Source organism: Podarcis bocagei (assembly GCF_964188305.1).
Source record: "Podarcis bocagei genome assembly, chromosome: 2".
Lineage (NCBI taxonomy): Eukaryota > Metazoa > Chordata > Lepidosauria > Squamata > Lacertidae > Podarcis > Podarcis bocagei.
This window is the reverse complement of record NC_138126.1, coordinates 67,234,009-67,261,859: the sequence shown is the minus strand read 5'-3', so window position 1 is coordinate 67,261,859 and position 27,851 is coordinate 67,234,009. Positions and strand designations below refer to the sequence as shown.

General features: G+C 43.8%; 1 protein-coding gene across 3 annotated transcripts in view; it reads right to left on the bottom strand.

Annotated features, from left to right (window-relative positions):
* Window positions 1–24,891, bottom strand: part of LOC308580008 (LON peptidase N-terminal domain and RING finger protein 1-like) — a 30,548-nt gene extending 5,657 nt beyond the window's left edge. For 2 of the 3 annotated variants that reach the window (XM_081181123.1, XM_081181122.1), the window contains exons 1-8: window positions 23,415–24,788; window positions 12,439–12,557; window positions 8,608–8,730; window positions 7,384–7,518; window positions 6,829–6,955; window positions 5,913–6,021; window positions 3,330–3,444; window positions 1,038–1,159 (exon numbers count right to left, since the gene is read on the bottom strand). In XM_081181123.1, coding sequence (XP_081037249.1) covers window positions 1,038–1,159; window positions 3,330–3,444; window positions 5,913–6,021; window positions 6,829–6,955; window positions 7,384–7,518; window positions 8,608–8,730; window positions 12,439–12,557; window positions 23,415–23,721 — 1,157 coding nt within the window. In that variant the 5' untranslated portion in view covers window positions 23,722–24,788. The other variant, XM_081181124.1, reaches the window with a different exon arrangement.
* Window positions 24,892–27,851: the final 2,960 nt, after the last annotated feature.

Below are 27,851 nucleotides of genomic sequence, written 5' to 3'. Positions count from 1 at the left end.
AATTGGTGTGTGCTCCACATGTACAGTTATACAACTTAGAGATGAGGCAGAAGCTCTCTCACACAAATCTAGGCAGCTGTGAAGGGGAGTCATTGCCAAAGGAATGGGGAAGACTGATCCTCTCCCTTACTCTTCACTTCCACGTCCTTTTCACACCTTTCACATTTCCTGGGGTCTAGCTTCCCTGGCAGGCCCCACTGGAACTGCTACCTATCTTATCTGATTCCTGAGACACTAGGCCCTCACGAAGCATTGCTGCCAGAGCCCAACACTGCTTGAGGCCCCAAGCACTGCTACAGCCATGGAGCCACTGCTCTCCCATATCCTCCTCCCGCTAAATGGGCCTATCCAGCAGCATTGGCACTTTGGGGGTGGACGCAATTGTTTAAGACCAACCAGAGAAGTGGATGAATGCAGGCAGCTGCAGGGCCACCATGGGGAACCCCTCATGGGAAGACAGCTCAGAGCCAGGGGAATGGTGGTGGGACAACGATGAGTGGTCAGAGGGAGAAGAGGAAGAGCAGCCTAGGAGGAGGAAGGGCCATATGCTGGGGAGATAACAGAGCTTACTGAGCAGGAAGAGTTGGGGGCAGAGGACAGTTCAGACTCTGATACAGAAGAGGGGGCTGGAGAGGTGTGGGGCTAGGAGGCAGGACACTGAAGAAGCCCAGGAGACTCCAGCTCCACACAACTCCCTTTGATCACCTAGGACATGCAGGGAAATGAAGCAGGTTGAGCAGAAATCAATCGTGTGCAGTTGCAGTTTGAAACTGCTTAGGAAAGACCCTGGGAGAGAGGAGCATTAGTGGACACTGGGAAAGTGGGGTCCTTCAGTCCTCACACCTGCCTCAATTGGGAAAGACCTGCAGATAAGGGTTGGTAGGAGTACCAGGCCACCAACCAGGCTGCAGTGCTTCCGTTTCACTTTGAATAAAGAGTTAACTTTACTGACTTCTGGAGATCTGTCATTTTATTGCTCACCTACGCCTGACCTGAGCCCTGACACTACAAAACACAAAGGAAAAGTCTCTGTTTACTTTGAAAGTTCTGCCATTTCAGCCTGGTGGACGCGTTTCCTGTCTGCAAGTTGTAAAGGGAAGACAGCCATCATGAGGTCCTCCAGCAGAAGAGTGGTGTTGTATTTTCCAGCTCTCAGGTACTGGAAGAAACCATAACATCGTAAGAAGAGTCCTGCTGGACCACGGCAAAGGCCCATTTAGTGCAGCATCCAGCTCTCACAGGGGCTAACCAGATGCCTATGGCAAGCCCAGGAAGAGGACCTGAGTATAACCCCACTCTCCCCACATCTGATTCCCAAAGGCATCACTTTCATTTCATGAGGAAGAAAAATCATTATGGCATGTATTAAGGATTCACCATTTCAAGTGGCCTCTCCCAACCTTAGGTCCCTAGATGTCTATGGACAGCAACTACCATCATCCCTGACCATTGGCCATACTGGCTGGGGATGATGGGTGAAACCAGGTTGGGGAAGGCCTCTTTTTTGAGAGTTGTAGATCCTTGTGCATTTTTCTAGACAACAGAATGGTTTTTGTTTTCTTTTTTTTAACAGAATGTAATTATCTAGTTTTGACAGCCAAGACCACAAATCAGATACATCCCAACACCAGAAACCAAATTCCAGGTTAGCATGTTTTCAAACAAAGATCTACAGGGCTTCCAAACACAATTTGAAGGAGAAATGCATGCACCTTTTTCATGTTTGATATTGCCACTATTTGAGATCAGTTCCCTCTTATTATCAGAGTCTATATTGTGCTACCTAGATTTTTTTAAAAAAAAAAAAAAACTTAGTCAACACACATCACAGCCTTCTTTCTTCTTGCTTTCATGATGAACAAACCAGTATCTACTATCAGGAGGGCCTCGCCCAAGTGGGGCAGAACTGCAGCAATAACCGCCTGGCACTGCCACTTACTGGGAGGGGCAAAGTGGTGGAAAGGTCAGGGCTGCATGACTACAGCAGCAGAGCAAATCCAACATGGATATCAACCCACCCCTCCTAGTAAACAGCAGTGGCACTGCTGCCAAGAGGCTAGTGCTGTGGTTCCAGCCCACAGGGTGAGCAGCTCCTGTCTATGTATAAGTCTAGAAAGCACAAAACTCAGGTAGAGGAAGGAGAGAATATGGAAACTGAGGTGCGGGAGCATTTACTCTGCAGTGCAGGAAGAAAATCAGGGCAATGCTGTAGCTCAGGGCCAAAGCATCTGCAATCCCCAGAATCTCCAGGTAGGAGAGACTACTGCCTGACAACCTAGAGAACCACTGCCAGTCACTGTAGACAATACCGGTCCTGGATAGCTCAGTTGGTTAGAGCGTTGTGCTAATAATGCCAAGGTTGCAGGTTCAATCCCTGTATGGGATAGCGGCATAGTTCTGCATTGCAGGGGGTTGGACTAGATGATAATTGGGGACCCTTCCAACTCTATTCTACGATCAAGGTAGGCAAATGGTCTCACGAGTATAAGGCAGCCTACTTCTGAAGTAATATGACAATGTCTTCCTTAATTGGTTCCTTTAAGCAGCGATTGTTCCCTCATCATGTCAACTGCTTCTTTTCTTCATGTGAATCCTGTTGCATGCAAAATCACATGGGGGAGGGACCTCTACCAATGCAGGATATGGCCCACAGAAACCATATCTATAGCATCCATATAATAATTCAACTTAAGCTGATGTTTCCAAGGTGGGGGACGACGACTGTATTTGCCTCGTGTCTGTAGATTAGCTTTCCTATTCCATTACTTTGCTACCTGTTCACAGGAGGCCAGTTTGCTTGTGTCTGCTATTGACCCTTCTCCATTATGGGATGTGTTATGTGATTTCCCATTTCAATAATGTCATCTGCTCAGCAATAAACCTGTGTCTCGGAGGAGCCTTTTAATTGGAGCCTGAAAGCATTATTTAATCATTTCCACATCTAATGCAAATATAATGTTTCCATTTAATCAACAATTATCTATGCAAGTCATACCTGGCAATATTCAACAAACCCGCATTTATTTAGCACTTGGAGAAGAGCCAAGTACCTTTTGGTCTGATGATCCTAGCAAGAAAGCAGGTGCAGCGATTTCTACCATAGCCCTGCACCTGCTATAATTTCACTTACGTAACATGCTGCTTTTTCTAACAATTATCCAGGTCAACAATGGAATTAAATAAATGCCATCAGCTACTCACAGTGATAGAATCCACAATGATCTTTTCCCCTCAAGCACAAAGAAAAGCTCTAATTCAGGTCAAATTAAACACAAATTCAGACCTTCCTTTTCCTCCATTATGCACACATCCTGCAAGATTCCTCTTACCTCTCTGAGGCTCTGTTTGCAAAGTGGACAGTTGGGTCTATGATCTAGGCAACGCTCCAAGCATTCTTTGCAGAAAGTATGGCCACAAGGTGTGGTCACAGGCTCAAAGAACATTCTGCAGAAAAACCAGAGGAAGAAAGGGAACGTGAAAAATTCAGGTGGCAAGAGAATTCCCAAGCAGCATCACAGACAAGGCTAAGGTTTTTTTTAATATACCAAAAAATATGTCCATTTGTAGAAAGTTTGGTAGTTGAAGCCACATTGCTAATTTTTGATGGCTGATGGTAAAGTATGTAGGGACTTATTTCTTAACAATGAAAAATCTCTAGTACAGATCATTACATTGTTATGGGGAAAGGAGTACTGTGTATATGCTTCACTGTCTTCCAAGAGTCATGTTTGCATGTTGTGTGTGTATGTGCACAAATCCACTGTTTGCTGAAAATCCTAAGCACTTATATAAAACTTGCTTTTTCTTTTTGCCTGATAACATCAAGCAATTCATTTGGGAATAAAGCGCAGCTTATATTCAGGCCGATATGGTATTTGGTGTTTTCCTATTGTATTTTTATGTTGTGAACTGTCTTGAGATCTGCAGATGAAGGGCGGTCTACTAATTTAATAAATACAGTGGTGCCTTGGGTTACAGACGCTTCAGGTTACAGACACTTCAGGTTACAGGCTCCGCTAACCCAGAAATAGTACCTTGGGTTAAGAACTTTGCTTCAGGATGAGAACAGAAATGGAGCAGCAGCAGAGGGATGCCCCATTAGCTAAAGTGGTAAAGGTAAAGGTACCCCTGACTATTAGGTCCAGTCGTGGCTGACTCTGGGGTTGCGGTGCTCATCTCGCTATACTGGCCGAGGGAGCCGGCGTACAGCTTCCAGGTCATGTGGCCAGCATGACTAAGCTGCTTCTGGCGAACCAGAGCAGCGCAAGGAAACGCCGTTTACCTTCCCACCGGAGCGGTACCTATTTATCTATTTGCACTTTGACGTGCTTTCGAACTGCTAGGTTGGCAGGAGCAGGGACCGAGCAACAGGAGCACACCCCTTGCGGGGATTCGTACCGCCGACCTTCTGATCAGCAATTCCTAGGCTCTGTGGTTTAACCCACAGCGTCACCTGCTAAAGTGGTACCTCAAGTTAAAAACAGTTTCAGGTTAAGAAAAGACCTCCAGAATGAATTGAGTTCTTAACCCGAGGTACCACTGTAAGTAAAAATAAAATAAATATCACACACTTTAACTGTTCTAGTCAGTGGTGCACCCAACAGATCATGCACCTCCTCATTTATGTGGTAAGATGGCAATCCAAGAATGTTCCAAGGTGGCATGGGGTAGCTAACTGAGAAAGGCTTGCTGTCTGTCTGTCCATGGCCTGGTATCGATCCAACCATGTTCTCAATGTCAATTTTTCAGAAGTTCATAAGGCACAACATCACCCTCATTCATGAGAAGAAATTGCTTTGCTACGAAACAAGGAGAAATAGGCACTGTAGGCCATCACAAGGAACCACTGATTTTTCATCAACAGCATGTGGCATTTTCCATTGGTCCTTCTTCCATTTTGAAGGAAGCATCACCAAGCCTCACCTCGACTGCATTGGCATGTAGTCATCTCATTTCCCTTAACTAAAGTTTAGGTGGATAAGCCTGGGTGACAAAGTTGCTAATAAGGATATTGCCTAATTACAGGCACAAATCCCCCAGGCCATGAGCCTTTTGGCAAGGCTTGGGAGAATTAAGCTTTTAAATCCTGAGAGAGAAAGAGATCAGCACAGGGGCATCATTCACATCGGTTTCTCCCTGTCGTTTCCTTGATGAATGAGGAAAGGAAAGGCTGGAAAAGGTTCATAAAATAGGCAGACAAGGTGTGTGTTTAACTGGACATCCAAATGAACCCAAATCTCACAATCTCACAAAGCTCCAGCACAGAGCCCAACCACATGCTTCCGTACAACTCAGCAGAAGTAGGCAGAGATGAGGGATCAGCTTTGCTCAGTTTCTCTGTATTTTTATTATTAAATTTCTATATTGTCCTTCATCTAATGATCACAGGGCAGTTTACAGTCTAAAACACTATCTGCTGAGAGAAAACAAGATATAAATCTAGAAATAAATAAATAAATAAGGGTGGCTAATTTTATATTATTTGTGTGTGTGTATGTGTGTGTTGTTTTATATGACGTATGTATCCCGACTCAAAATCATGGGTGATAATTCAACTACGTTTTACTCATAGCAGACCCCCTGAAATTAATGAACAAGCTAAAGTTAGGTCCATTTAATGGGTCTACTCTGAATAAAACCTAGTTGAGCATTGTCCTGTGTATACAGAGGCCATGGTAAGTATTTTAATAAATTGTTAAATAAATGGCTATCAACACTTTCATCTGCGATGATGAAAAGCGCTGAATTCTCAAATGCTATTATAAAGTCATTTTCACACCTCCCATTATATATATTGCATTCCACTCTCCGCCTTTCAAGCTTTGGCTAGAATGTGAAGCAGATGACTGATCACAAAGTTCTCACGTCAAAGTGCACAGGTGATCCTTTATCCAGCAACTCTAGAAACTGACCGTATGCAAAGAGAACATTCCAAGTCTGATGTACTCAAGAGATCTGCAAAGTCTGGTTTATGCTCCTGGGTTGACTTGGCTTCTGCTGCCGATGCCCCTTCTTCAAAATCTTTGTTAGTGAAAGAAAAAGCAAGAGAGAAATGTTGAATGCCACACATTACCCCACCTCAAGTCCACAGGGCAGCTTCGTCAACTTTGCTTTGCACATGATAATCACAGTCATACTGGAACAACCCATGCCTTTGTACCTCAACAGACTAGTGGTCTCATGCTACACCTGAGCGACAAGGGAAACTGCATCAATAAATAGATGGGAATTGTAGTCTCGAAACATCTGGAGGGCCAAGGTTGAGGAAGCCTGACTTAACCTGATGCCCCCTTCCCTGCAAAAACACCAAATAGGATTCTGTGTCATCAGACCCAGTCAAGAGCAGGCACTGTAGACTACGGAGAAAGCCTCCTGGAAGCAGCATCACTGACGCCCGCCGTGGTAGGGCAGAGCACAGTGGCAAAAAGGGCAGGGTGGCAAGGGCAAAGCCAATCTGGTCTTCCCACCAATGCACATAATTACCCTCAGCTCACTCCATAGCATCACCACACCAGCCACCCCTGAACCCAGTAGTTGCCAGTAGGTCTTCTGGCTTTTTTTCAAGCAAACCAGTAAACAATGGCTTATCATGAGATCCACAATAAACAATGGCTTATCATGAGATCCAAACACTGCCATATGTTGTGTAGACAGGACCTCTGCTCCTCCATTAAGACCTTGCACCCTAATATAAGCTATAAAAATTGACTGGTGCAGTTTAGAGAATAGTGGTTAAGATACCATACTCCCATGAAGATTCAAGTAGCCACCTTTTGTTTTCCCCAGGTAATACTGACTTCTAAACATTCTTTTTTTATATATCCTTACCCCTTTCCTTCTCTGCTGGAAAACCTGAATTGGACTTCTTCCTCAACCATTCTGGTATGGAAAGTGCTGCTTGGCTGTGATCAGAAGCATCTTCTCCCAGCCAAACTTCCTTTCTTCCCTTCAAATCCTATTTCATAAAGAAAAGCATCCTCTTAAACACCTCCTTTCCAGAGCAGACCAAGCAAAAAGACTACGGGTGAAGAAAGACATGAAAAGAAAGTAGTAGTCTGCAAAGCACATACATGCAAACCCCACATTTCTTGACTAATGTTTTGCTTTATTGAAATCTAAAGTTGTTGTCTGCAACAACAGTTGCCTACTTCTTTCCACTATTATTAAGACCCTCAGTTCTCCAAAAAGGTAGAATCTCATTCAAGAGGCAGATTTAGAAAGCAGGAATAAAATTTCCAAGAGCAAATTACTAAAACACAGTATGTATGCTGGTTAGGTGGTCTATATGATGTGCACACCCATCCAAAGTGATATTCAAATGCATACCTCCCTTTCATGCTGCTGCTAGCCTTGTAATTGGTACTGCCACTCTATGTTGCTTACCTGCAGGGGTTCTCCTTCAAAAGATACAAGGGCAGTTAGCTCTTTCCCTGAATTAGACCCTTTCAAGTTCTGACTGGCATCACTCTTCAGCTCCATAACAGTGCCTGGAACAGGGGAGGTGTCATTCGTGAGAATCTGGCAAGAAGAAAACAGGTTACTGTATTTCTGAAAGGAAAAGAAACTTCAAGGTAGAACTTGCTTTTAAATACCAGTATCTCTCTTACTAAGAGTTTTGTAAGTCAAAAATTGTGAAGCTAGCTAAATGCAAATTAAAATGGCCCTTGCTGCCACAACTAAAACAAGACTTCAAGCCAGTTTCTTTACCGTTTTTCTTTTAGTCTTTCCCTTTCACTGGACAGAAAAACTGTTTCCTACAGCTCCAAAAAATCATTAACAACATGCCTTTAAAAATATGCATGCAATGGGACTAGATGTAAAGGCAAAAGCTTATTCTTATATCACAATGCATTAACTAATATATTTGACTGTAGTACTATAGTTAAAGAACCCACTTGAAATCAAATTATCTGGGGATTTCCACTCCAGGAACTAAAGTCCCCTGTCAGCATAAATGGTGTAGTGTTCTGAAATGCAAACAGTCACACTACCTCACCAGAGTGTTTTACTCCTAACCCATAATAATGGCAGGAGCTAAACTTTTTTAAATAGTATGACAAATGCTCACAGCACCTGTTGCTTAGATTACTGTACACTCTTAACACCTAGCAATACTAATGTCTGGCTCATTTGAGCCTGCCATTATTGAAATATTTTCGTTCAAAGCTGTGATTATATTAAAAGGTCCTGTAGCATTATTTCATGCTCAAGCCATCAAAGGGAGGGAAGTTTGCAGTGTAAACATGGAAGCGCCAGTTTAGCTTTGGTTTTGCGGCCAACCAAAATGAATATTCCATCTTTTGTTTTTGAGCAGTCTGAGTAGGCACAACCATGAGGCTGCTGCATGATCAAACAGATGAAGAATCTCATGTTATTTTGCTGGGAGGCAATAAAGTGTCAGACATGGCAACAGTAACAATTTTTTATCCCCAAAATTTAAGCTGAAGCTAATTCAAATGGCCATTGTGCATTTTAACACTGTTGTCTAGGTAAACTGTAATATACATGTGTGTGTGTGTATTACACGCACACATTTTATGTTTTACAAGCCACATTGAGAAAGTTTTACCTTAAAGGAACATAAAATTATTTAAAATAAACAAATACCTTTTCTGTTTCGTATTGAGCAGCATGAAAATTGGGATTCAGCGTGAGGCAATGTTGGAACTGCAGCAGGGCCTCAGATTGCTTCCCCATTTCCAGGAGGACCTTTCCCTTCCTAAAGAAGACCTGCAAAGAAGAAGACAACATAGAGTTTTAACTTGAAGCCTTCAGACTTTGTGAACTTCCATATTCTTCTCTTAGTGTGCTGCTTTTGGCATAATTCAGAAGGCACTAGTCCAGTCCCCAGTATCTCCAAATCAGGCCTGGGAACTGGAAACCTTCTGTCAGGCAGTGCAGACAGCACTGCATGTGATGGAACAATGGTCTAAAATAAGACAGTATGCTATGTTCATAACAGTGACTGGGAATTATTTATGATTCACATGCTAACCAAGATACATCAATACAAAAATCATACTTGTGCTGCTGTCAAAGCCTGTTGAATACAGCAAGGGAAACCTGGAATTTATTTGTTTCTTCATTTATTATATTTCTATGCCGCCCTTCCTCCCAAAGCAGCAATAGTTGAACAAGCTGTCAATCACAAAACCACTTTTAGCCCTTTGGAGTATAACATCCGGCATGAAGATTGCTGGACTTATTTGGCTGTAATTTGGTAGGATTTATCCACTACAGAATGGCTATTATGCTTGCAAACTTCATCCACTTATGTCAAAATGGAACCAAATTTGTAGCTTTGTTATTATTATTTCCCAATAGTGAATGGGGAAAACAAAGTAGGCTCAAGGTCCCAAGTTGAATCAGGTGGTCTTGGTGCAGCCTGAATCAAGCATAAAATTTTAGTCTAAACCTAATATTGTGGCTGCTGTACACCCCCACCTCCTCAAAGCAAAAGCCAAATAATCTTATCGAAGCAAAGCATTTCCTTTTCCGGTTTGGACTTAGATTTTTGCTTAGTCCAAACGTATACATATTCTGCATATTATAAATTTGTTTTAAGTGTTTGTGAGTCACTATTCCTAGAAATGTCTCCAAATCAATGGACAGTCAAATGAAAATAGACAAATAGACAAATAAAACAGAGATGAACAGCAAACAAAATAAACAGAATAGCAGTCAGGAAACCCAATAGAACAGCAGGAGTGTAAATCTATTTAAAGTCTTAGTGATTTTAAAAAGCGCAGTTTGTAAACATAACCCTGGATCTCTCAGCCTCATGCCTAAATGATGGTAGTATTGGTGCCACATGAATCTATCTAGGAAGGATAGTTCAAAGACAGGATGCCACCACTGAAAAGGCTGTGTGGTCAGCCATAGTACCCATGGTAGTGTTTCTGAAGCCAGCAGGGTAGACTCATATGGGAAAAGGGAATTCTACTTCCAGACCATTTTAATTCTTATCAACTTTTACAAGCCTTGTCACCCATTCCGAGACCATGGAAAATCTCACCTACCCCCAACCAACGGATGAATTATTTTATTCTAATGCCATTTCACACTAATCGTTGCTTCTCTCTCTGAAAGTCGTCCTGATGCTTCTGATCTGTGTATTGTTTCAATTAAAGAAACCAAACACCTTTACCCTACCAGCTTCATCAGTTCAGCTCACCACCGCAACTTTTGCTCGCTGCAGGAATTCCAGCTTCTTCATAGCTTCTGCCTTATTAATTTGCTGGCAGACAAGCTATGACACTGACTGAATGAAGATTGTGTATGACAGGAAGCCAGACAAGTTCTTGGGGTGGGGTGCTGTTTTTCTTTTAACCCAATAGAGTTGTCTAGGCACACCGAGTTTAACGAGGATTGACAGATGAACCAATTAACATAATGCAGTGTTTACATTCTATCCTTGAAACCTAATGCTTCATTGACAGATTTGGTTAGTGTGTTTCCGAAGAAGATCTACCCAACAAAGCCGCCAGGAATGTCTACGTTTAGGATTACCAATGAACAGCTGTACCATGGCTACAGGCGATGTGCTGGCAATTCAGAAGTTAGATTCACAGTGCAGCAAGTGAACACATTTGTTTCTGCTCTCCGATGCTAGACCTGTGCTATCTGTTTTCTCCCGGCAATCTGAAGACAGTAAGAATTTCCTGGATGATCTATCTAACCCTTCTTGATACTGTGGGTTTAGCACAAAGATGGGGAAGCAGGATCTGGCTAATGGGCCAGATCCGAAACTTCCTCATCCTCTGTGGGCTACTTTGACAAACGAACAGCTCCACCCATCTGTCAGATCGCATGAAGTCACATGATATCAGGTGATTCAAAGGAAGAATTAGCATTGCACACTGCGTGCTCCAAATTATTCGCTGTAGCTTCAGTTCACGTTGGGCTGCAAAGGGAAAAATATGTAGCATATACAGAGTATAGAGGTTGTTGTTGTATATGCCTGTTGTCTTTGTCCATGGAGTTTTCTTGGCAGGGATACTGGAGTGGCTTGCCGGTTCCTGCTCCAGGTGGATCACGGTTGGCCAAAGCTCTCCACTATGACCTGTCCATCTTGGGTGGCCCTGCACGGCATAGCTCATAGCTTCTTGAGTTATTCTGCTTCGCCACAGCAAGGCAGTGATCCATGAAGGTACAGAGGTACCTTACAGCAATTACACAGATGCTATGTCACAATCATGGCTCCAAAAGTTTCCTTACAAAAGACACAAGAAAAGCTCTCCCTTCATCATGGGATGCATGTCTGCTACCTACTCTGGCACAAGCCTACTTCTGCAGCAGAGGGGGTGATTTGTTTGCCTTGGTTTTCGAAAAGCCTAGTTCTTGAAAGTTTTGGCTCCCAAACGCCATAAACCCGAAGTGACCGTTCTGGTTTTTGAAATATTTTTGGAAACAGAATGTCCGATGGGGCTTCTGCAGCTTCCGATTGGCTGCAGGAGTTTCCTGCAGCCAATCAGAAGCCGCACTTTGGTTTCTGAACATTTTGGAAGTCAAACGGATTTCCAGAACAGATTCCATTCAACTTCCAAGGTACGACTGTATATGTTCTTGTTTCTATCATGTATTTTATGTTGTGAACCACCCTGAGAGCTATAGATGGGATGTATACTATTATTACTATTATTACTACTACTACTACTACTACTACTACTACTACTACTACTACTAATAATACTTTATAGAACGATAGTCAAATACTATTCTCAAAAATCAGTGCTCCAGTTGTTGAGGTTTTCAGCCATCTAACATATGACCACGTACACTTCCGGGGAAAGAGAAATTACCAGAGATGTTGTCAAAGCAAACTTACATATACAAACATCAAACGGTACAACGGATCTTTTAAGGATGCCATTTCATGGAGCTTAGATGCTCAAGAGGGGTTTTGTGTTTGGGTGGTTGTTGTTGTTTTTTGTTATAGACTGAAATGCCACTCCTCTTCTCTGGCACCCAATAATTCAAGCACCATAAAATATTCTGGTAACACTTTCTTAAGTTTACTGTCTGTCTACCAAATTTTGACAGTAACAGTGAACTGGGAGGCAATCTTGGCGGCTGTTCCTCAAGTACAGAATGTCTTCCTTCCAAAACCTCGCCAGAGTCTGTGAATATTCCAGAAGTAGTGAGGAATTCATCCTTTTTGGCTTTCGGTAGCCAGGGAGGAAGGGAGAGAGGAGGAGGAGGAGGATCATTTGAAGCATTCTAATAAGCTTAGTAGTTTCAACATCATTAAGCCTGGCAACTTGGCAAAGGGTTGCCCATTAATTAACTGCTCCCTTTTCACCTGATTGCAGGGCTACAGTATCTCACTTGCACACTCAGCCTATTACAGAACACGGTTCCATCACATTCATGGCTTGCCTGTGGGCAAATACAGATGCTTGTCCGGGACAACAACATCAAACTGCACATTCAACTCACCTCACTCTCTTCTGGCTTTTGCCTGCACAGCACCTCCAAATCCTCCAGGGCATCTTGGTATTGCTGCAAAGCCACATACACCTCCGATCGGCATAGCCTCAGCATAAGATCATCAGGAGCTACAGGCAGAAGCAGGACACTTCAGAACTGTTGCTAGCAAAGCAGTAGTCAAGGTAAATCTCTATGCCAGAAGTGGGGGACCTGGGATCTATTTGGACTCCCAACTGCCATCAGCCCTTGCCAATGGGAGCTATAGTCCAGAAATATCTGGGGAGCCACAGGTTATTCACCTGCTCCACAAATTCTTGCACTCCCAAGCAGGGTGGATTTGATTTAAATCAAATTAAATCAAGTCAGTAAGACTTGATTTAAACCATTTTTTTACAGAAAGAATCATTCTTGCTAGCATAATCTTAATATTAACAACCAGATGAAGGTTTCATTTTTGGAATAATAATTTTTCAGAGTAGTTTTTACAGTTATATCAAAAATTACTGATTTGGTTATACTATTAGAAATACATAGACACATAATTATGAAATTATTGTGAGGTTTAATAAATTAACTGTTTATATTTGAACAACTTTTCTGCTGTACTTTATTGGAAGGAGAAAAATAACCATTTCCTTAATAACAATTTAAACAATTTATTTAACTAAAAGAATAACATTATAGCATCTGTATCCATGTTTGTTAACTGATGTGGTTAAACATTTTTTTTTAAAGAAAACTTAGACTGAGTTTTAGCACATATGAAAAACTTAAAACAAATCCTTATTTCCTGATGAATAGCCTTTGGACTATAATGTAACTTAAGTAGAAAACTATCTTTAGAAAGATTTTTCCTCCAAAAGCATTTTATTTTAAAAATCCAATTTAAATTAAAAAAAAATCTGATTTAAATTTTTTAAAATCTGATTTTTTGATATATATTTTTTAAATCATTGATTTTTATCCACCCTGCTCCCAAGTTAATATAAGGTGACATAATTTTTTAAAAAACTGTGTGTTGCTTTTGTTTGTTACTATGGTATGTATTTTTTGTGTATTTATATTGTAAACCACTCTGTAGTTCTTGGATGAAGGGTGGTACAGAAATTTGATTAATAAACAGTAGTAGTAGTAATAATAATAATAAATACTAGCTGAAGTGTGTTAACTTCCAGTGCTTTATGGTTCATCTGGGCAAGGTTTGGAGATCAGAAACCACTGTACAAGTGGACATCAAAAGGGTTGAAATGATGGGCTTGTTGGGTGACTTCAGTTTGCTCCTAACCTAGTCACAAATCCCATCATCTCCAAAACCCACTCACTACATATACAATCCAGCTATCTATAAAATCTATAAGTGATGTTTCCTTCCAGTACGTACACACACACACGTTTTCTACACCTGAAGTTGCAGTTGGAAATGAGGAACTGGAGATAAAGGTTCTGTGTGGCACAGCCCAAAATAATTCCCATCACAGATTAAGGCTGCAATCTGGTACACACTTACGTGGGGAAAGCCTCGTTGAACTCAACGGGACTTATTTATGCATAGGACTACGAATACAAGACAGGAATATACATCCCCAATTTCTGAGAATCATGTAGTCCATCCTCCTGCAACGCAGGATTCTATCTGTGGTTATACTCACAGATGCAACACTCTGTATTGTTTGAGGTCTCTATTTAATATGGTTGCTATTGGACCTAATGGTCAGGGGTCCCTTTACCTTTTTACTCATATTATTTTATTTTTTGCTCCCAGATTTTAATATTTTGCTACCAGTAGCACATGGCATGGTGGGGAAGAGTGGCTTCCTTAACCTCCTGGCAGATGAGTCATGGTTGCTTACAGGAAGAGGTGAGGCACAGGCACTATAAGGTCAGTGTGGGGCAAATGCGCCAGCAGAGCCTATACAGCAGTCCAGTCTCCTGCTGCTGCATTTGCACTGCTTTCCCCCAAACCCTGGTGAGCAGCACTGACTCACCTGCCAGGAGGTCACATAAGCACCTTTGCCCCACCATGCCCATCTGCTACTGATGCTGCTTTGATCTCCTTGGAGGGAAAAGCTGGCTACAAATGCCTTAAGGTAAATAAATAAGAAACAAATCTACACCAGAGGTGTGGGATGGAAATAAGCATTTATTTAGAGAGAGGTGAAAGTCCCCAAGTTTTAAAGAGGTGCTATGTGTATTGATAATGCGAAAGAAATTCCCTACCAGAGAGGAATGGCAAACTAAGCTGTTAGACTATGCTGAAATGGCAGAGCTGACAGGGAAACTCAGAGAACAAGCAGACAAGAAATTCAAGAAAGAATTGGAAAAGTTTGCAATTTATTTAGGAGACTACTGTAAGCAGATGAAAACATTAGCAGGATTTTAATCCCACTTGTAATGTAACAAATACTATGGACAATATGGATAGATACAAGACATAGAGTATGAAATAATATGCAGTTGGAAAGGCTGACAATAGAACCCATGGAGGGGATGGGGGGGGAAGTCTCGAGATTCAGAGAAATCTCATTTTATGGATATGTATTTGGTATTGTAATTAATATACATTTGTAAAATCAAATAAAAATGATTTCAAAAAAAGATAATGATATAGAAATAACATTGATTATTATCATTAATGAACATAGGATTCTACCAAGGTTGGGAGAAAGCTCATATAGTCTACATCCCTCAGTTTATAGCAGCACCTTATTTGTCCCCCATCATTACAGATGCTTTAGCTAAGATTCCTGCATTGCAGAGGGTTGGACTAGATTACCCTTGGGTCTCTTCCAACTCTAAGATTCCACGTTTAAGCCTTATTTAGAATAAAACATCTGAACTGTATCTCAGATAATCTTCTCTTTGTGCAGATTCATGCCCCAAAACCCTCATTTGAAAAGCATGCTCTTGTGCAGTTCAGCAGAATCCGACACGGTCACTCAATTCAGTTTGTTTAATGACAGGACCTACTGGCTTTTGAGTTAGAGTGATGCAGCTGTGCTTATTTTACCTCAGAGGGGAGGAATTAAAACTGGTAGCCTACATGGTTCTTGGACTGCCAACAGCCCACCCACCCCTCCGTCCCCAGCCAGTACATTTCCACAATTAAAAAAAGAAAAAACACCACAGGGCTGCCTTTGCTGTAGTGATTCACCTATCAGTACTGCAGCAGTGATTCATCTATCAGTGCTGCAGAAAAGTGATTACACAACAACAGTTTCCATTGCAGAGATGTTGAAAGAATGAGAACCACGGAGCACAGGGAGCCTGCTTGCCGTGAGCTGCGGGTCACATTCTCCCCTTACATAAATTAGCTAAACTCTGACCTTCGTGTCTAACTTTAAATCTGGAAACCTGCAATGAAATCATCCCAGAGTCAGTTGCTAAACAAAGTGTGCTGGAATGCTTTTAGAGCTGGAAGGTTAAAATTCATCACGATCAACCCTTTTCTGGCGGAACCCAACAATCGCAAGATGACAAAGATCCTTAGAGTAAGCCATGAGCTGCCGGTGCTTCTAAGAACTTATCACACTACCCCACTGTAGAACCCACAGATCTTATCAAGTGTTGCCATGGGCTCCTAATGTATATTTTGGAGTTTGGGGGACAAGCTTTGATTATGCAGCAAATGCAGAAATAATAGTTACACAAAGAAGCTGTGTACATCGTAAGCATGTGATGGACAGGTGATCTGGGAGAGGACCTAGTCTCATACAAATGTATGGTGCATGGAGATGGGGACTGAGAGCCCACACCTCATTCTCATGCCAAACTCCATGTAAAAGAAGCAATCAATCCTAGGCCAGCCAGAAATGCAAACAGTAGGGAACAGAGTACAAACTGCCACTACTCATGGTCATGCGTTGAAGAGAAGTTCCCTTCCCATGTTTAGTGAACATATGGAGAAAGGGGGAATCAGGATCACAGCTACTGTCCCAGCTCCTGGCCTCTCCCTTACGCATCTGAAGGCTGTATGCATAGTTAAATCCCACCTGAACTAACCATTTAAAGCAGTATCACGGCACTTTAAAACAGCCATTGCTTCCCCCAAAGAGTTCTGGGAAGTGTAGTTCGTTGAGGGTGCTGAGGGTGGTTAGGAGACCCCTATTCTCCTCACGGAGCTACGATTCTCAAGAATGGTTCAACAATCTTAAATGTGAGGGAATTGCAGCTCTATGAGAAAAAGAGGGATTGTCTAACAACTTTCGGCCCCCTTAAACAAGCATTCATATGGGGAAGTGACAATGGTTTAAAGCAGAATGATTCCACTTTGAATGTATAGTGCATGGTTCCTCAAACAAAATCAGGAATTCTACAAGAGGCAGGATTTCTGCAAATACACATTATGTGTAGACAGGGTGATGGCTGCCATCTTGGATGCCTTTAAAGGGGGATTAGATGAATTCATGAAGGATAAGACTAACAGCAGGTACTAGTTATGACAGCTAGTTTCCCACACACACACACACACACACAAAAATGTGTTCAGACCTTGTTCACTGAACAAGTGAAAATGACTAGAGGAGGAGGCAGGCACAGTCTTCAAGGCTGAGAAAAATAGGAGAGAGGAGGAAGTCATTTGGAAAATGCAGTAAGCTTTGCCTCGATACTGTTTTGCTTGGTGTTTCAAGATGTCTATCATTCGTGAATATTTGAACAATCTACAGCTTCTGACCGATCAAAATACCTTTTAGTGGCATATGCCCTAGTTATTTTGTTAATGCTCACCACTTATGTCTGCATTATCCAATGACTGTACATTCTGTTCTTATAAAGAATTGATAAAAAAACAAGCATAACAAACAAATGCAGCACTTTCCCAGCTTCCATGGCTCACAGGTTCCCCCTTCAGATGCCAAATACAGGTTCCCTGAGGGCATGCTGTTGCATAAAATACTTCTTAGTAGGAGCAAGAGAAAGTTTGCCCTGGACTCCGCAGACAATAATATCCATATCCTTGCCTTAAATCCCTTTTGGACAATAGCAGGGAAGGCTAACCTGTGGCTTTCCTGCATCTTTAAGGCCTTCGCCAAGCCTTTGCCTTGCACAAAATATTTAAGTGCCTTTGCCATTTCCTAGCCAAGCAACATTGTAAGGGGTTGTATGGACTGGGCTAAGGTGGTGGGTACATTGCTGCATCTTCACAGCACCCAAGTATGTCTTCTTTCAGTTGGGTCTTTGAACCTAGGTGATAAGATGGAAGAGGAAGTAGTGGAGAGACTGTTCATTTTGTCCCACTTGGTTGACTGAAAAAGCAGTCTAAAGGCAACCCGGTAGCAAGGTACAGATTCTGCAAGTGGCCTTGAGTCTCGTCAGGGGAAAAGGCCCATTATATAATAAGAGTATATATATGAAAAAGCAGTCTAAAGGCAACCCGGTAGCAAGGTACAGATTCTGCAAGCGGCCTTGAGTCTCATCAGGGGAAAAGGCACATTATATAATAAGACTATATAATAAGCAATTAAATCTGAGCACCACTCTTGCTTTGTGTCAAGTATAATCGGGATCACCACTCAAACAACTCTGCGCCTTACTTCTGCAAGCAGCACCATGCTTTGCAGAATCCAACTCTTTTACTTAAGATTGCCACATTGTCTCCTGTCTGGGGCCTTGGTGATGACTAGCCACATGCCAAGAGCGGATGCACAGAATTTAGGACTGTGTCAGTTTGCCAGATTACTGCCAGGCTTCTTCAGGCCCATTAACATTTTATGGGCTATTCTTACATAGCCCTACAGACCTGATCCACAACATGCGCTACTAAAAAGTTATGCCATAGCCAGGCTCAGCAAGATCTAGTGTTTGTTGTGCTCAAGTATTCCACCATAGATTCACCCGCTGTGCTGGGGAAGTCATCTCTATCTCTGCACTATCCATCTGTAAAATGGGTTGGTGTCTTCTAAATGCTCGACAGAATGCTGACAACATGAGCGTAAGAGAGAGGTGATTTGAAGTGAGTTTATAGTCAAGCTCAACTTGTTATCTGTACTGCGTGTACTTTCAGTTCTTGCTTTCTGCCTGTGACACGGTGAAGTCTGGATTGTGTTAGAACAATCTGAGGTGGCTTGGTATCTTGTGTGGATGGTATTGCTTAGTGACAAGAGACTCGGAGGCACAAGCAGCAGTTGTATAACTTTGGTGACAGGTCCAAGACATTTTGCTGCTTGAGGTGAAGTATAAAATTCCTTCCCATTTCTAGTGGCTACATTCTCCCATTTCTCATATGTCCCTTTGCTAGAGCATCCTGTTTCTAAAGTACAGCTTCAAGCCAAGGCCTTCCTACAGGGGCATTATATGGGGGGGGGGCAGCTCGTGACAGCCACCTAAAGAAGGGATGGGGTACCTTGCTCTCCAGATGTTGTTGGACTTCAACTCCCATGGTCCCTGGCCATCAGCTACGCTGGCTGAGGCTGATGAGCCCAGCATCACCTGCAGCTGGAAGATCACAGGTACCTCATCCCTATCCTAAAGCTACTGTAGGCAAGAAGATTATAAATATAGATCTAACTTGTAAGTGGAGCTGCACTCTTTCACCTGCTTGCTCACCTGATTTGTCACACGTCGGACATCACAACCTTCTGCTTGTATGAAGATTGCAATATGAAGAAAAAAACAGCCTGAGTTTAGGGTCTTGCCACATGTCATATTACCGGTAATCAATTGCTGTTTCTTCACCTGTCTCCCACCCAACATCTATACCTGATGTTCAACTGTTCTGTTTTGTATCCAGGTCTTCTTGTGTGTGTAAATAAAGGGTTGAGGGTCTTAAATCATTTGATATGATTGAAGACGGGTTGCAGGATAGGTGGCTGATGCACTGTTCAAAATGTGGACCAAGATTAAATTGCTTAAACAGTCTCTGTCTAAGAGAATTATGAAGAACACAAGGGGGCTGCATTGAGCACATCCCAGACCAATACCATTTCTCTCCAGTTACCCTGTGTTCCCACATAATTATAGCTTATGCATCTCCATCACTCCTAAACATTTGGTGAGGAAACAAACAACGTTCCATTTTTTTTAAAAAAAAGTTGGATATAATCACTTATTTATTTTAAAGTAACTGTTCTGTTGGAGGGGTGCCCTACTGTAGTTCCATGGTGTTTCTGCTGTGGAGGGTCCACCAGCCTCTGCCTTGACTTGCTAAGGCACCTCTTCCCCTCTTGTGTGGCAGCCATGTCAAGGTGGTTTTAAGGAAACAGGGACCAAAAATGCGTCTTCCTGTTTCCTGAGCCCCAGGACCTTCTTCCAATGGCACCAACTCCAGAAGAAGAGATTCCTTTGCAAAGGAAAGAGATCTTTGAATAGACTCGCTTTTCCTCCCCATCACAGTGCTGTGGAAGGAAACCTCTAGTTCCTAGAGCAGTATAATGGGGAGGAAAAGAGCTAGAAATCCCACCCCACCCCCTTATTCGGCTGGTCTGCCTGCCTGTGTATGCCCCTCACTGCTGAGGGGATGTGTGAGAGACACTGCTGCCTGGCTACCTTTGTGTCCTGCCTTTGGCAAGTGAGCCTAGCTGAATCTGTAAATGTTGTGTGTTCACTTGTCTACCTGTTTGTACCACCTCTGCTCAGTGCATATGTGTGTGTGCACCTGCTTATGTGCATTCATGTGTGGTCTGCATGCACACAGATGTGCTGTATGGTGTGTGCACACAACTGCATGTTGGCCAAATGAACCACCTTGTAGCCTTGCAGGATGAAAGGGAAATGTACGGCTTAAGAATTGCCCCTGCATTAAACCCAATCATTTCTGCAACAGCAGCAATACTTGCCCTTTAACTATTGTATGTAAAACTCTACTTGATGTTTGCATATGCTCTCGTCCTTAATGTTTTAAACAGGTTTTATTTCATTTTTTAATTCTATTGTTTTACTACATTGCTATTTGCCACCCTGGGCTCTTTTTCAAGGAAGGGCAAGATGGAAATTTAATGAATCAAAATAATATTGTTCGCAATCCATTTCAGACTTCGGAAATCAGGTTTAGGATTATACAAAAACATGGGACTGGTAGGAACCTATTTCTAACCCACTTAAATTTGGTGCAGCTTACTCGCAGGTAATTGTGTAAAGGATTGCTGCTAAAGGCAGAGAAGATCCCAAAGGTTTGTTTTAAGTTGAGTCTACTGGAAAATATTTGACTGAGGTGGGAGTCCTAGCAATCATAATTTTGAAGAGAAGAAACATTAAACTAGCCTAAAAAGAAAAGGTTTCAATTTCCCTGGATTTTATTGCATGCTGTTTCTTTCACAAACCAAAGCAATAATAGAAAGAAATTATGACATGAAGATGAATAGAGCAATAAATGTGGCTCTGAAAACAACAGGATGCCAGTTTGGTGAGTTTCCATAATGAAGCTCTTGTCTGTTGTGAAATGCATTAAATTGTTGCTCTAAGAGGTGAGCTGAAGAAAGAGCACTTTCTATCATACAGGCAATATTAACTAAATACATAGGGCTGCCTTATTTTCCTGACCAAGTCTCTAAACCGTTACTAGCAAAGCAACAAGCAGAAATTGAACATGCAAAAACCCTCGAGCACAAAGACAGTGGTTGGGAGAGCTGCACCTCTTGAATATCTGCCTGCTGCATGGCTGTCAAAGGCACAGTGTCTCCAGAAGAAAAATGTGATAACCCAAACTGACTCCAACAAACTACACAGTCAGCTTTTCATGCTAGAAGTTTGACAGAAAGGGTGAGGATTTTACAACTGAATAAAAAAAATCACTGATCTGGACCAGCCTTTTCAGGAAAGTCTCTCTCTCACACACACTGTCTATCTATATGCAAATACCATAGAAGAGTAAAGGTATTTTGTGACAAACAAGCCGTTAAACTGTTTGGGAGAGTGGTTTAAATGGTTACAGACACAAAAGTGAATCCAGTACTATAGCTCATGGCGGAATTAAAGGTTAATTTCAGATCAGTTTCTTGTTGTAAAACCAGGAATATAGTTGGAATTCTACACAAGAAATATAAATCTCTCCATAATAAACTGAATAAATGTTCAGCTAATTCCTAAATGAATCCTTGTGACTACTGCTGGTCATGCATATTTTGCTGAATTTACAAAACATAAATAACGTAACATGCTGTTTACAGGCAAGTCCTGACAAGAAATTCATGACCCAAAGTGAGGGCTAACTTTTATGCTAACCGCTGATTACTGTCACAGAAACGGAAATCTTTGTGCTGTGTTATATAAACACACACACACGCCCCAAAACCAAGTGCTAAATTAAAGGATTTAGCAGTGAGATCCTAAGCAGGTTTAGTCAGAAGCAAGTCACATTGTGTTCAATGGGGCTTACTCTCAGGTAAGCATGCATAGACTTATAGCTTTAATCTATATTACCCAGAGAGTTATTTGCACCCTGCAACATGTTCCCTCCTGAATAAGCCTAAAGAGGAATCTAGGAGGACTGCCTTTGAGGTTGGCAAAGTTGAGGTGACCTAGAGCTTGTGGGATTCAAGAGCAGCTGGATCATACAGGCTTCACTGATTCAGACCTTCATCTCTTTACAGAATTGCTGAGGCCCTCACATCATTCTTCATTTGTTAAGAGCCTGTTATAAAACACCAGCTCAGAGTCTGCAATGACTCAAACGCAGAGCACAGGTGTTTCATAAAACAGGTGAGCCTAGCACAGTGGAATAAGCTCATCCAGCCTCCACTTGACAGTTTCCCCCTCTTCAGTTTGATGGTTACTCCCCCCCCCAACACAATGTCATGCTAATTCAATAGGTGCAGCTTTCTCTTTCACTGCCTCTCTATACCAGGAGTCTGTTGAATTTCTGCCTATCAGCCAACTATTTAAAGAAAGCCTGGAGTGGAAATCACAACACTCCCTGAGTTTGGGGAGTGGGCATGTAAATGAGGTGAAAGAGGGAGTGTATGTCTTCTCTAGGGAAGGATAGCACAGTCCATAGACCATAAGACTCTTAATCTCAGGATTGTAGATTCAAGCCCCACATCAGGCAAAAGATTCCTGCGTGGCAGGGGGTTGGACTAGATGACCCTTGTGGTCCCTTCCAGCTCTATGATCAGGGAAGAAATAGCATTGCCCGCTACACTTTTATTTTGTGCAGCAAAGCGTGTACTGGGTTCAAATCCCCACACTGTCTTGGGCAAGTCATACTGCCTAGTGAGTTCAGAAAGGACTAAGTCCTACCCCATGGGTTTAGCCAAGGGGGGGCAGCTGCCCCCATAAAAAAACTCCATAAAAGTACATAGGAAACTGAGGTTCTCTCCCCCCCTCAACAAAAGGCCTGCCCCCTAACAAAAATCCTGGCTGCTCCCATGTCCTACCCTATCTTATTTTTGTGTTCTGTGCCCACAAAGAGGAGCCAAAGGCGACCACATGTTCCCCACACCCCTGAACAGATCCAGCAAATCCGGCAGCACAATTCGCATAGGTCAGCTTTTCAAAGGTCCCACGAGGTGCCCTATAAAAGGGTTGTGCCTGCCATATAAGGCAAAGCCATGCTTTTTTCTATAAAAAGACAAACCAACAAACCCTCGTTGTATAAGTAATTTTCTGATGTCACCATCGCCACTGGACGCGTTCTTCTCCTTGACACACGCGCAGCATAAAAAGTTGCAAGAGAAGCAAACTTCCCAAAAGTTTGCATTAATATTTTTTTAATTATTATTAAAAGTAAAGAGCTGTTTTGGCAGAATGCGACATGCATATGTGGCATACGCGGAAGGCGGCTCCGTGTCCGCAAAGTCTCTTGCCTGTAACGAGCAGGAAACGAGGAACTCGGCGACAAACTGTTATCGAGGATTGTCCCTCGCTGCTTACACAATGCGATACGGTGACAAGTTGCATAACCGGCGACGGCGGGGTGTGTGTCTTCAAATTCAAGACTCCCGAAAGAAATCCGTCAAAGCCCCCCTATTAACCTGCCTTGTCCCTCCACCCCCACCAGACCCGTCAGTGTCCCCAGTCCCCAATAAGGCATCTCTGAGGCATGCAACGCTTACCCAGCGCGACCCCTTTCTGCACGCTCCTCAGCGCTGCCCGGTAGTCTCTGCTTCTCAGCAGCTCCTGCAAGTCGGTCTTCAGCCTGGCCACTTGAGTGCCTTTGTCCAAGCATTTCTCCAACAAGTCACACAGCAGGACGTTGCAGGCCACCGTCCGCGATCCCAGCAGGACGGACTTCCCCCCACAGAGCCGGCACTTGGAGGGCAAGTCTCCTCCGAGGCATCTTCTGCAGAAGGTATGGCCGCACGACACGGTCACTGGGTCCCACAGAGCCCGCTGGCAAAAGGCGCACAGGAAAATCTCCATGGCTCCTGCCACGGAGAGAGAGGGCAGGCAGGCAGCGGGGCTGGCTAAAGGGTGCCTCCCAGGGCAACGGGCGAAGGGCGATCGCCTCTGAAGAAGAGCGGCATCGAAAAGGTGCGGGGATGGAATCGGGGGCGAGGGGTGGGAAGAGGATTTCCCTGGAAAGCCGAGTCTCCCGTGGGAGCAACTTGGCGTGGCGAAGTAGCCTCCTGCAGCGACCGGGGACACTTTCCCAAAAAGGCCGGGAGGTTCACCTTCCTGCTTTTTTTGGGGGGGGGGGCAAGACCACGAGCCGAGTGGCTCGCTCGCTCTTAAAGGCGCAGCGCTCTTCCCCGGAGGTTCCCCACGCAGAGCGCACTCCGGAGAACTTTGCAACGGATCGAGAAGCAGCAGCTGGTGCAATGAGAGCAGCTTTCCGCTTTCACTTTCCTTTGTTTATTGCGGGTCGTCGTCCCACCCTTTTTTATTGCCCCTATTTCATCCCTTTTCACCCAAGAGGTGCCTGCTCAGCCTCGTCGTCCGAGACATAGAAGCTTTCAAATGCATCCAGACAGACACCAAAATAAAAACAACAGAGGGAGGCGGCGGCGCAGGGGAGGATGACCCTTTGTCCCCACCACGACCGGGGAAAAGTCAAGCTCGCTCGCAACGCGCCACCCGCCGCTCCTCTGCCGCGTCTGCGCGGAAACTAAGCGAGCAGGTTACTTTTTGGAGAGGTGCCGGCCGGGGAGGAGTGGAGGTTGCTTGTGTAAGTGCGAGTTCCACCCGCCCCCTTCTCCTCAAACTCTTCTGAGGGGTCCTGCTGCGATCGTGCCACTTCGCCGACGCGCTGCCCATCCGCTCCCCTTTCCAAGAGGCTGAGAGAAGCGAAAAGCATCCGATTTCCTCCCTCGCCTCTGGATTCATGCAGGGCGCACCGGCCGCCTCTCCGCGTGCGTCAACTTGGGGCGAGTTAGCAGGAGGGGAGAAGCGTGGCGGCAGGATTTGCAAACAGAAAAAGCACGATCGGTCACTTTTCTTTTCCTGCTCACTCGCCAGATTGCTTCCCCCCCCCCCGCACCGACCCCTTTGGTTACCTTCTGAACACAGGCGCGCGCACAAACATGAAACAACAACAGAAAAGGCCCGAATATTACATAAAATGTGGAGTAGCCCCATGTGATGGAGCCGGAAAGCTGCTCCATTGGCTGCCGGCTTCGGCCCGCCCCTGTTGTGAAACAGCCATTGCGGAGCGCGTTTCATAACCTCTGAAATGGGCAGTTCGGAGTTTGGAGGTGGGGGCGGGAAGGGAAGACGGGAGAGAGAGAGAAGACCCTACTTTTTTGGGGGGGGGACTGGGATCTGTTTTGAAGTCCCCAACCAGGAGGAGGGAGTGGCGATTGCTTGCGAAGCGCAGTTGATGCATTGCAAGAGGCCAAGACTCCTGGGTCAGCTCTGCGTGTTCTCGCAGGCAGCCCTTAGTCAACCTATAGCCCTTCAGCTCGGCGTTGCCTCTTCGTCGTTATGCTTCCCCCGGTGAAATGACGCTCCCGGGAAGTATTAGCATGCAGAGTACAAAATGTTCCGGATCTGAAATGATTGCTCATGAAATGAGCAGCGCGAACAATCCCAGGCAAGTTTGCTCGGAAGAACCAAAGTGCCAGGGAAAGGCGTAGCTGATAGGTGAGCTGTTCCCTTCCTTATAGGGAGCAGGGCCCATGGAAGAACCTGGTGGAAGTGGCCTTTTGGGTGTGGTGTGGACAACGCAGCAGTAGGGGACAAAGGTGGCATAATTTACTGGGTGGCTGTCAGGCTTACTTGGGTGGCCATGGGGCAGCCTTCCCCTTGTGACCCAAACAATTTCATAGGGTTGTTCTGAGGAGGCTAAAAGGGACATGGATGAAAGAACACTGCCTCAAATGTTTGCGCAAATCGCCAGAATAGAAATGCACTAAATAACGTATCTGGTAACTTGTGAGCCATCAGGATAATTCAGTTCCCCTTCTGTTTGTCCCCCATCATAGGAGTGGGGTGGCCAATCCATAGGCCTGTTTAGCTCCCCCAGGCGTCCCCATTTGGCCCACCAGACCATTTGGGCCAAGGCACAACCCTGACATCAGGTGTGGGACACGTAAACACAGGGCTGGGCCAAAGGGGGGTCAGAATTGGAAGATGCTTTGAAGCCTCAAACAGTCAGCAGATTGAGCTTTAAAGTGCAAATTGCAAGCACCAATGATCAGCTGGTTGTCAGTGCTTGAAGATGAGTGGCATTAGAGAGTTCTGCTTTGGAAAGAAAGAAAAAATGCTCCAGTTAAAGGAGCATTAAGAGGAAGTTGCTGTAGGCCCTGAGGGGCAGTTACGGGGACCTCCTTTGTCAGCTGTTAAAGTTCAATCATCCAATGTGATTAGAACATAAGGTGATTGGCAGGTAGGTGGTCCCACTCTCCTGCCAAAGTTGAGAGGGTGAGGAGAATCTACCATCTTGAATTCAGAATGCAATAAAACTGTAATAGTCTCTTAGAGTTTGTTTGTTTTTTTTAAATAAGAATCTTTGTTTGCATCTATCAATCTTAAATGTTATGTTTCCGTCTCTAAAATGGGCACACGTTTTTTGGGAAAGTCTTCTACTTTCTTAATTACCTGATGTCAGATTTCAGAAACTTCATTGAATTATTTGCTCTGCACGTAGTGCACTTTCCTGCATTCCATTTGGGGTTCAAGTTGTGTTGGTCTGCGGTTGCTGGATGCCATGTGTGGATAGAATCGACTCGTGTCAGGGGGCTTGTAAGTACAAGCAATGGATGGATGAGGTGGAAAAGGGGGAATCTGTGTGAACAAGAGTGGTGGTACTGCTTACCTGGGTTTGGTTTCCTTTGGAGCAGAGAACACTGGAGACATGATATTTTTGAATAGTTGAGTTTCTTTACAAATATGCATGTAGAACATGGATGGAGACAAACTAAACATGCCCAAAACAGCATTTTCACTGCCCCACATCAGATCTCCAGGTGCTTTTTGCTTACAACTCCAAGCTTGAATCTCAAGGTGCAATTTCTCTTTTGTTCCTTTTCGCAGACACACCTGCCTTCATTCAATTAAGCCAAGGGGCCTCCAGGAAATACTCAGAATATTCCAGAGATTTAGGTACAGTACCAAGAACCCATCTTTTAACACTCACAGACATTCATTAAGGATCACCAAGCAGCCATTACACAAGAATATAAGAAGAAGTGTCAAAGGGCCCTCTAGCCCAGCAACCTGCTCTCTCAGCCTATGGGAATCTCACAGATGATTATGGGAAGCTCTCAAGGAGCCTCACCATTCTTTTTCCTGACAAAGCATATGAGCTGAGTGACGAGCAGGGCTTGGCCACCTTTCATAACACCATTGTAGTCAGCACTGCGAAAGAGGGCAGAGGCAGATGGCTACTGGGATGGGCACAATATCAGGGAGTCTCAGAAAAACAGTTCACACACATTCATCGCTGAGCTTAGAGCCAGTTTGCATGTTACCACAGCCACACAGAAGCCATCACAGGAAATGTTTTCTCAGACCATTGACTCCATTCCAAAGCAAGACTTCCAAAATGGTCTTCAGTGTAGGAAATCAAGAGCTGTCTTCATTCTCTTGGGCATAACACGAATTTCCCACAGTTCACCAATGTCTTTTGATGCAAAGTTTGCTAATCGTACACCATCTTATGTATCCTTCCCCTTAGCATTCAAAGTTACACATGACTTCCCACCCCCCTCACAAAGAAGTTATCGGGGGTAATTTCAGAGAAGAAAATTGGAATAGCTGATTTCCATGGAAACAAACTCTCTACGCATTACATCGTCATGCAGATCGTGGAATAAATGCATTTTAAGATGTGAAATGCTACCGAGGGGGCTGGTGTGCTTATGCAGTAAAATAAGCAGATATTTCAGAGAGGGGAAATTGGTGCCCTTGGGATGTTGCAGAACTGCAGCTCCCAACAACCCTCTCCATTTGCCATGCTAACCGGGACTGATGGGATATGGAGTCCAGCCAAAGGTTTCCGCATCCATGCCTGTTATTGTGAGTTTAACAGCCTGTCTTTTTTTGGTTGGTTGGTTGTGCTTGTTATGTAGAGGGCCGTGCATATTGATGGTTGTGTTATATAACTAAGTAAT